At 70.0% G+C, this 9,251-nt stretch overlaps 3 protein-coding genes across 3 annotated transcripts in view; 1 reads left to right on the forward strand and 2 right to left on the reverse strand.

Moving 5' to 3' along the window:
- The window catches only part of CHLNCDRAFT_58432 (hypothetical protein), a gene marked incomplete at its 5' end in the record, with an annotated part of 12,012 nt that extends 9,441 nt beyond the window's left edge, over nt 1-2,571 (forward strand). Inside the window, 4 exons of the mRNA XM_005845676.1 lie at nt 306-499; nt 665-1,040; nt 1,431-1,955; nt 2,137-2,571. Of these exons, the coding sequence (XP_005845738.1) occupies nt 306-499; nt 665-1,040; nt 1,431-1,955; nt 2,137-2,346 (1,305 nt within the window). The 3' untranslated portion in view covers nt 2,347-2,571. The remainder of the gene's footprint in view (nt 1-305; nt 500-664; nt 1,041-1,430; nt 1,956-2,136) is intronic.
- A 134-nt stretch (nt 2,572-2,705) lies between these two features.
- On the reverse strand, nt 2,706-6,743 carry CHLNCDRAFT_136342 (hypothetical protein; the record flags this gene model as incomplete). The annotated part of the gene is made up of 9 exons (XM_005845788.1): nt 2,706-2,888; nt 3,175-3,733; nt 3,909-4,273; nt 4,518-4,602; nt 4,762-5,476; nt 5,715-5,858; nt 5,991-6,105; nt 6,336-6,381; nt 6,598-6,743. The coding sequence occupies 9 exons, from the start codon at nt 6,741-6,743 to the stop codon at nt 2,706-2,708; spliced, it is 2,358 nt and encodes a 785-aa protein (XP_005845850.1).
- Nucleotides 6,744-6,876: 133 nt separating this feature from the next.
- CHLNCDRAFT_59729 (hypothetical protein) overlaps nt 6,877-9,251 on the reverse strand; it is a 2,656-nt gene continuing 281 nt past the window's right edge. The window contains exons 2-8 of the mRNA XM_005845789.1: nt 9,038-9,216; nt 8,701-8,840; nt 8,277-8,346; nt 8,089-8,137; nt 7,729-7,900; nt 7,362-7,512; nt 6,877-7,195 (exon numbers count right to left, since the gene is read on the reverse strand). Coding sequence (XP_005845851.1) covers nt 7,016-7,195; nt 7,362-7,512; nt 7,729-7,900; nt 8,089-8,137; nt 8,277-8,346; nt 8,701-8,840; nt 9,038-9,216 — 941 coding nt within the window. The 3' untranslated portion in view covers nt 6,877-7,015. The remainder of the gene's footprint in view (nt 7,196-7,361; nt 7,513-7,728; nt 7,901-8,088; nt 8,138-8,276; nt 8,347-8,700; nt 8,841-9,037; nt 9,217-9,251) is intronic.

The raw sequence follows: 9,251 nt of genomic DNA on the forward strand, positions 1-9,251 counted from the left end.
ATGCGGAAGACGCCACGGTGTGGGAGCTGGTACCGGTCGGCAGCCTGCAGCCGCCGCCGCCGCCGCCCTCGCCGCGCCCGCCGCGCCCGCGGCCGCCCTTGCCGCGCCCGCCGCGGCCGCGGCCGCCGAGGCCCAAGCCGCCCTCGCCGCGCCCGCCGAAGAGGAAGCCGCCGCCACCCAAGCCGAAGCCGCCCAGGCGCTCGCCTCCTTCGCCGCGGCCCCCTAAGCCACGGCCGCCGAAACCGGCGCCGCCGAAGCCGGCGCCGCCCGTGCGCCGCCCTCCCAAGTCCCCGCCGCCTCCCAAGAAACAGCCGCCACCGTCGCCGCCGCCCAAGGGCAAGCCACCTTCGCCGCCGCCGCCCAAGCGCAAGCCGCCTTCGCCGCCACCGCCGTCGCCCAAACGCAAGCCGCCTTCACCGCCGCCCAAGCCGCCGCCGCCGCCGCCGCCCAAGCCGCCGCCAAACACGAAGCCCCGGCCGCCGCCGCGGCCGCCCCCAACGTGCGCCCCGCGCCGGCCGCAGGCCCCGCCGCTGCCTCCCCTCCCCGCCCGTTGCATTGCCCCCCGCCGCAACGCTCCTCTTCGCTCCTGGCTGCCTCCCCTACCGCCCCCTTCCGCCGTCACCCACTCCCCCACCCTTCCGCTTCCCCTCCTTCCCTCCCGCAGCTGGGGCCCCGTGCCGCCCATCCTCCTTCCCAACGGCTCTGTTATCCGCAGTTTCCAGTTCAGCCTGTGCGGTACCAGCGACGTACCGTACGCCGCATACACGGCGGAGGACGCGGCGGGCAAGCACGGCACCGCCGTCGTCAAACTCGTGGGCGGTCGCTGGGTGGACGCGGGCAGCGAGGGCTTCACGGACGCCCACGGCTCCCGCATGAGCCTCTCCTGCTTCGCCGACGGCACCCCCGTGTTCGCGCTGGCCGACGCCGACGGCGCCTTTGCGTCCACCGTGTTCCGGCTCGGCGCCGCCGGCTGGCGCCCCGTGGGCCCCGTCGGCTTCTACCAGTCTGTGTTCGACACGAGCGTGGCGGTGGATGGCCAGGTGAGGGTGCACACGTGTGAGGGTGGCGGTACACACAAGAAAAGAACAAGAAACTCACAGAAAACGAAGGCGGGCTCCGCCATCGGGCAGGCCTGCCGCCCCACCCCGGTGCCCCCCCTTGCGGGGTCAGGCTGGAGCGCGCAGCCGCGGGGCGCTTGCCCGCGCCCTGCCGCGTCTCTGCGTGCCGTCGCCGCCGCTGCCTGCTGCCGCCCGCGTGCTGGCGCTGCTGCTGCCCGCCCCCTGCCAGCCCGTCTGCTGATGCCTGCTGATGCCTGCTGATGCTCGCCCCAAGCTAAGTTTTTTAACTTTTATTTGATCAACCAGTCAACCATGGCACCGCACCCTTACACCCCCCCACCCCCCACCCCACCCGTGGCCACCACACCGCAGGGCCGCCCCATGGTCGCCTTCACCAACTCCAAGCGCCAGTTCCGCGCCGCCGTCATGCGCTTCTCGGGCGGCGCGTGGGGCTACGCCGGCTCCGACGGTGACGCCATCTCCAAGGCCTTTGCCGACTCGGTGGAGCTGGTGGTGGGCCCCGCGACGGGCGGGCCGGGCGTGGCGGGCGTGCCTTTCCTCGCCTACATGGACTTTGGAAAGAACTCGGCCGACGTCGAGAAGCTGGAGGGCAGCGGCAAGTGGGAGAGCGTGGGCGGCGAGGAGGCCATCACCAACGGCCAGCTGCCGCACCTGGCCTTTGCCCCGGACGGCACGCTGTACCTGGCCCACCTCATCCACCCGGTCTCCACGATCCGGTTCATGATGGTTCGCCAGCACAACCGCACCTCGGACACGTGGTTTGAGATCGGGGCCGCCCGCCCCGCCCCCGACGGCTTCATCACGGCCCTCGACATCGCGGTCGACGCCCGCGGCGTGCCCTGTGTCGCCTTCAACGACGGCGGAGACGAGTACAAGGTTGGGCTGCGCTGCGCTGTGCTGCGCTGTGCTGCGCTGTGATGGGCTGTGCTGTGCTAGGCTGGGCTGTGCTGTGCTAGGCTGGGCTGGGCTGGACAGCGCTCGGCTGCCTGCCTGGGCGCCGCGTGCGGCTTTGCCACCCCCCCCGCCTCCCCCACTCTGTGCCCTGTCCCGCGCGCAGGTCAGCGTGCAGTGCTACAAGCGCAGCACCAACAGCTGGGAGTACGTGGCCAACCGCTACTTCTCGCAGGGCGGCTCCTCCTACGTCACCCTCGACTTTGACCTCACCCACAACAAGCCGTGGGTGGGGTACTGGAGCTCCCTCACCACAGCAGCCTCCCAGCCCACCGTCATGCGCTACACCGCCTACGACAGCTCCCTGTACACGTGAAGGTTGGGCGGGCGCCGCCCGGGGAGCGCCCCTGGGGCGGCGAGCTGGCGCTGAGTTGGCGCTGAGCTGGCGCCCCCGATCTGATCAACACTCCCAGCACTTGTTTCCATCGGCTTTCCCTCCCTCTCGCCCCCACCCTGGGCCCCGCTCTCTGTTGCAGCTCCCTCCTTCCTGCTGTGTTGTACCTCCTCTCTTCCCTCACTATTAAGACTGGTCCTGCGGTTACCGAGCGCCTGACCGTCACTGGCAGCCCAGATCGTTATCAGCATGCAAGCAGGCAAGCAGGCGGGTTGGGCACAGCAGCAGCTCGGCAGCGGCATGCTCGAGGCTCGGGCCGCGGCTGCCCCCATCCTCGCCGCTCAGGCCGCCGCCCCACCCTCAGGCTCATCCTCCGCCCAGCAGCTGCGCAGCTCCCAAGCCTCGCCGCTCTCCAGCACAGCCGCGCCGCCCAGCGCCGCCAGGAAGACGCCGCTGCAGGCAGCGCCTGCGGGGCTGCCGCCGTCTGCCGGCGGGGCGCCGCGGTACACTCGGGTGCTCAGCACCTGCAGCAGGAGGAGGTCCCGGCACAACGACACACATTCTGGCTGCCGGCCAGCTGGGCGCACCCTGACCTGAGGGCCAGAGCGAGCTGCCTGCAGGCGTGCCATGCTGCCTGGAGGCTGCGCGCCGCGCAGCAATGCAATGCAGTGGCTGGGCAAGCGGCAGAGGCCAGCACATCGATGTGCTCAGCGACCTGGCCCTTGGGCTGGCCGTGTGTCACACACACACACACACACACACACACAACCACCACCACACACACACACGTGTGGAGTCCTGCCCACCCACCTCGCCTCCGGCAAACACCTCCAGAGCCGAGCCGTCCAGCACCGCCCTCAGCCTCAGCTGCGCCCGCCCGCTTCCGTCGGTGGCTGGCGCCGCCAGAGGGCCACCCAGCCGCCTGAACGTGCCCGCCGCCGCGGCTGCCGCCTCCTCCGCCACCGCAGCTTCCACGGCAGCTGCCTCAGGCAGCGGCTCTGCCAGCTCCGCCAGGTGCAGCTCCGGTACCACCTCTGCCGGTACCGCCACCGCCGCCTTGGCCGGGCTGCCGGGCGCCGCCGCCGCCTCAAACACCGCCGCCGCCGCGCCGCGGCCCCGCTTGCGGGGGCTGCTGGCTGCCGCGGGCGCCGGCAGGTGCCAGCGCGCCACTCCCGACAGGGCGCCGCTCAGCTGGCTCTCCATGCCATCGCTCTGGCTGCTGGCGCCAGCTGGCACGGCAGCCTGTGGGGCCGGCACCCCAAACACCACGTCCAGCGCATTCCTGCCCCAGTCGTAAGTAATGAGGGCGTTGCCCTGGCTGCCCGCCTCGTGAGACTGAATCAGCAGGCCCGCCGCCTCTCCGCTGCCCCTGCGGGAGGCAGTGCAAGAGAGGAGTCAATAATGCGCCGGAGAGCCTGCAGGAGAGAAGCGCTGGGCAGCGGGGAGTAGCAGCAGCACTTGACAGCAGCACGCCTGCTGGGCTCCCCAGTCCCGGCCGGAAAATTGCGGGCAGCCCAGCCAGCAGGCAGCCGCTCGGGCCCCACCTGCGGAGGGTAAGCTCTATGTCCAGCCTCCGCCCTGCCACTCCTTCAATCGGCAGCAGCTGCCCCTCCGCCAACTCCACCCCGCCCGCATACCAGCCGCCCCTGCCGCTGAAGCTGGCACCAGAGGGCGGCACGCCGTCGCAGGGAGCGGCGCCATTTTCTGTGCTGCCCGTGAAGGGGTCGCCACCGCCGCCCGTGCCGCAGCAGCGGCGCAGCAGCGCAAGCTCCGGCGCCGGCTGCTGCACCAGGCGCCGGCCGTCTGGCGACAGGGTCAGCACGCGGGGCAGCGTGAGGCAGCCGGCGTAGGCGGCAGCGGCGCCCGGCGACCGCCGCTCCTGCAGCCAGGCCCAGAGCAGCAGGCGGCCCTGCAGGGCAGGCAAGGTGGCAGGCAGGCGGGGGAGTGGCAGGCAGGTTGGCACTGAGAGAAGACTTGAAAGCAGCGCTGTGCGGATGGATGCCGGGGGCGGGGCCACTCCTGCAGGCTGCCTATCAGCGCATGCTGCACCAGGCGCCATTCTTCATGTTGTACTGCTTGTACCGCTGGATCATTTAGCGCGGCAAGATCAGGCTGCCCAGCAGGCGGGCTGTTGCAGGGGGCTGGCTGCCTACCTGGGCGTCTGAGCATACGTTGGGTGCATACAGCAAGTCCCCTTGGTCCAGCCGGTATGGTCCCCAGGCGCCCCTCACATCAAACCTGCGGGGGAGGCCGCAGCAGGAAGGGGGCCAGGTGCGGGGATCTGAGAGCCTGGATGGGAAAGGCGGCTCGCCTCCTTGTTCGTTGCCTCCTTTGGTTCCACTATGTGGATGGGTGCCCGGCGAGGGAGCAGGCAACAAACAACCAAAGCTGCTGCACCAGGCTGGCTGCGGCTGGCGGGCGTGCCTGGTGGCGCCTTCATCCATGCCGCCGATCCAGTACAGCACTGGGTTGCTCGGGGAGTGAGGTGGCTTGACTGGGTAGGGAGAGACCGCCAGCAGCCAGGGCTGCCGGCGGCTCCCTCCGCCGCCGTCGCCCGCGCCACCCCCGGGCGTCGGCAGCCGCACCAACAGCGGGCACTCCCACACCTCCCCCAGTTCGTCAGCGGCAGCGCCGCTCAGCGCACCGCTTGCCTCTGTGGCCGAAGATGCTTGCGCTGCTTCTGCCAGGTCAGCAGCACTGCACACCTGGCCCTCATACCGCCAGCCCCTCGCCAGGCTGCTGCCGCTGCAGTCGCTGCCATCCCCGCAAGCACAGTCATCGCTGCTGCTGCTGCTGGTGGCGCTACTGATGCCGTTGCCAACATTGCCATCACCAGCGCTGCCGCCAGTGCCTCCTCTGCTGCCATATGCCAGCAGCGCGCCGCCGCTGCCCCTGACCCCGCTCCCCAGCAGCATGCGGTAGCCGTGCTGCAGCGCCTGGTGCCGCGCAGCAGACTGCGGCGCCTGCTGCTCCCCGGTACCAGCGGCAGCTGCCGCAGAGCTGCCTCCCAGGTATACAAAGGGGTCTCGGAACCCCATCAGGTTCAGGCCGGGCGGCGGCAGCGCCACCGCCGGCTGCTCCACCTTGCGCCACCTCAGCAGCAGCTCATCCTCTGAACGGGGAGGAAAGCGAGCCGAGGGTGCATCACCCACGCGATCGATCGCACGCACATGCGCTGCTTCGAGGCAGGTAGCCAGCCAGCAGGAGCAGGCGCCCAGGCTGGCAACACCGTTCGGGTCTTCTGGCACGGCTGCCAAGCACCCAGCTGGCTGTCCTCCCACCCACCGCCGCCCCCCCCCCAACCCTGCCCTGCCGCTAGTCCCCCACCCACCCCCACAAACACCGCCCACCTGGGTCTGCTGGCACGGCCGCCAGCTGGCTCTCGATAAACAGCAGGCCCAGATCCTGGCTGGGCGGCGGCGGCGGGCCGCAGGCGCGGTTGGAGCGCAGGCGCACGCCGGTGTACAGAATGGTGGGCACCCCCTCCGCGCTCACTGCAGGCGGCAGGCGGCCGGGGATACTTGAAAACCACATATGAGGCGGGCAGCAGGCGGGCAACACGGCCGCGTCCGGCAGCGGCGGCGACAGAAAAGGCGGGCCCAGCGCAGCTCTCCCTGCCACCTCACCGGTGCAGCAGCCCGACCAGCAGCCGTCGGCGTCTGGGCCGCCGGGGGTGGGCGCGAGGGCTGGGGGCAGGTGCCGCCAGTGGGCAAGGTCAGTGGAGACGGCATGGCCCCACACCTGCGCAGCACGCCCGGGCAGATCAAATGGAGCCTTAGGGGGTGCATTCCAAGCGAGCTGGTGCTGAAAGAGAGCACAGGTTCCCCAGCAGACGACCTCCCAGCCAGCTGCTGGGATGAAAGCAGCCGAGTGGGGAGCCGGTGGGTGCGAGAGAGGCGCGTCGCATGGGCACGGGTGTGCGAGCCCAGCTACCAGCTCCTGCCGCAGCGGCATCATGCCGGCCCACCCACCAGGCCCCACTGCCACTCGCATCCCTGGGGCACGTGCTGGTAAAACCTGCAGGCAGCAAACGCGAGGTGCAGCGGGCGAGAGGCGGCGGCGGCTCGAGGTGTCGGCGGCAGTCTGACGGGTGGCGTCGCCAGCTTCCGCCAGGCAGCGGGGCAATGCGGCGGGAGTCTCCTTAGCGTGTGGAGACATCCACATGCGTCTGAGAGCATCTCACAGGGCTGCTGGAGCCCGCTGTGGCAAGGCGATCGCCAGCATCGCGCTCACAAGTGGTAACGGCCCTTGTACCAGATCGGGCCATTTGGATCGTTGAGCCAGCCCTGTTTAGGCGCCAAGTGAACCTGTGGCCGGTCTGGGTCGTCCCGCCCGACCGGCACCTTGGCCCCCGGCGGCCCCAGGGCATGTTCCTCCATTGGTATGGGCTGCAAGCGATTTGAGAATGCTGACCAGCCGATGCAGGACCTGTGGTGCACATCATGATGCATCAAGGATCCAGGCTGTCGCCGACTGCCTTGCTGGCGCCGCCAACAGGGCGCCGGGGGCCTTCATCAGCAGAGCTCACAACCATCGCTGCACCAAACAAATGCTCTCGCCTCTAAAATCTAGATAAAATCTAAAACCCACCCTAGAACCCTTACATCCAGCGGGGCAGAGCCCCCAGGCGGCAGCATGCCAGCAAGCCCGGCTAGTAACCCCGCTGCCGGTCCACCACCACCTCGGGCGGCAGCGGCTTTCCCGCCAGCAGCAGCTCCCGCAGCCGCACCATCTGGGCCACCGCGCGTGGCATGTCTGGGGTGCAGCTGGCGTGGGGGAACACCCGCACCTTGGGGTGACGCCACAGCGGGGAGTCTGGCGGCAGCGGCTCCTGCAGCGGGGCAGGCAGGGGGCTGGGCATATGCCACCGCAGGTGCAGGTGAGCACAATGCAAATGCACGGGCAAGGAGAAGACACACATAAACACACGCCTGGCGGACCACGCCCAGCCCATGCCACCCTCCGCCACCTGCCCCTACCCCTCCCCTTGCACTCGCCTGGCGAAACACGTCCAGCACCGCGCCCGCAAGGTGCCCGCTGTCCAGCGCCGCCAGCAGGTCTGGCTCCACCAGGTGCTGGCCCCGCGACAGGCTGACCAGGATGGCGCCACGCGGCAGGCAGGCGAAGAAGGCGGCGTCGAGGATGCCGCTGCGGGACGCGGAGGAGGCGGGGAGGAAGGGCGCATGTGTTGGGAGATGAGATGAGGGTGAGAGCACGCACACAGTACATATACCGTATGTGTGTGTGCGAGTGCGCGCACGCGTTACATCGCATCGGGGCCCCCACCCACCCATTGGCGCCCAGCCATCCACCCATCCGCCCGCCCTGGCACCCGCACTGGCAGCCAGCCATCTGCCCACCCACCTTGTCTCAGGCGTGAGCGGCACCAGGCAGACCACCACGTCGCACCGCTCCGCAAACCGGTGCAGCTGGGGGCGGCCGTGGAAGCAGGCGGCGCCGGGCAGGGCGCGGGGGGTGCGAGTCCACGCGTTGACGGAATAGCCGCACTTGAGGAGGAGGTCTATGGCGGCAGAACCTGCGGGCATGGGGTGGAGGGGTGGCGGTGGCATGCGTCGGTCTGGCGACCGTACATACCATGTACCAGGTGCGAGTGGTGTGTTGGTCGGTTAGCGGGTGGGTGTTATAGCAGGTGCTGGCGGGTGAGGAGGGGGGTGGCGGGGAGGCAGGGAGCAGGAGAGGCGTGCGGTCGGCGCGCCGGCGCACCCAGGTGGCCCGCCCCCATCACCCCCACTCGGAGCTCGCCATTGTCCACCTGCAGGAAAGAACCAATGAATAGAATGACTGTGCCCATATGCTGCGGCTGCCATCTGGCCGCCGGCTGCAGCGTGGCCCAGCCCTGGGCGGTAACCGGGGGGAACTGGGGGTAAATGGCAGCGGGTGCTGTTTCCTACTTGTCGGTAGCTCTCCACCGCTTTCCCCTGGTCCCAGCTCTGTGCCTGCTGCGCCGCCAGGTATTCGTCGCTGAAGGGGAAGCGAGGGGGCAATGCGGGTGTAGTTTGGGGCTCTCCGGTGGCGGCGGCGGCAGCGGTGCGAGGGTGCAGATGCAGGAAGGCTGGGCAGCTGGCAAGAGCGTCAAGTGCACCAGCTCGGGCCCACGGCACTGCTGCGGCTGCACCCGCCGCCAGCCCGCCAGCCAGGCACAGCCCTGCCCTGCAATGTCTGGCGCAGACTGGCAGCCGCCGCCAGCAGTGCCATCGGCACAGGCTACAAACGCAGAGCGCAGGAGCAGAGCTGCTGCCAGCAGAGCTGCTGCTAGCAGAGCTGCTGCCATGCCGGCCATGCCAGCCATGCCGGCGAGCTCCACCCAGCACTGACCACTTGCGCTGGCAGTTGATGACAGCCCACAGCACAAAGGTGGCCATGCGCTGCGCCATGAGCGGATCCACCACACGCAGCAGCGGCAGGTGGGCTGGGCACACGTCGCCGCCCAGCATGCCGGGGCTCACGCCCGCGCCCTGCGGCGGGCGGGCAGAGGGAGGAAGGGAGGTTTGCAGGCGGGCGTATGGGCTGCAGCTTGGCTCGCGCACGGGCTGCAGCATGGCGGGCGTATGGGCTGCAGCAAATGTGGCGGCGCCACTGGGAGCCATCCGAGGCCACTTACACACCCGCCACCAGCACCACCCACAGACAGCACACCCACCAACACACTCACCATGCTGTGAATGGCCTTGAGGTTGGGGCAGCGAGCCAGCAGGCCGGGCGGCGGGTCAAACGTGACGGCAAACTCGACCCGCGACAGGTCGCCGACGGCGTCGGGCCAGGCCTGCACAACCAGGCCGTGGGCCCGCAGCGCCTCCGCCCACCGCTCCAAGAAATCCCGAGGCCCGAAGGCTGCAGGCGGGGGGGGGGGGGGGGGGGGGGGGCTT

Source organism: Chlorella variabilis (genome assembly GCF_000147415.1).
Source record: "Chlorella variabilis unplaced genomic scaffold CHLNCscaffold_16, whole genome shotgun sequence".
Taxonomy (NCBI): Eukaryota; Viridiplantae; Chlorophyta; class Trebouxiophyceae; order Chlorellales; family Chlorellaceae; genus Chlorella; species Chlorella variabilis.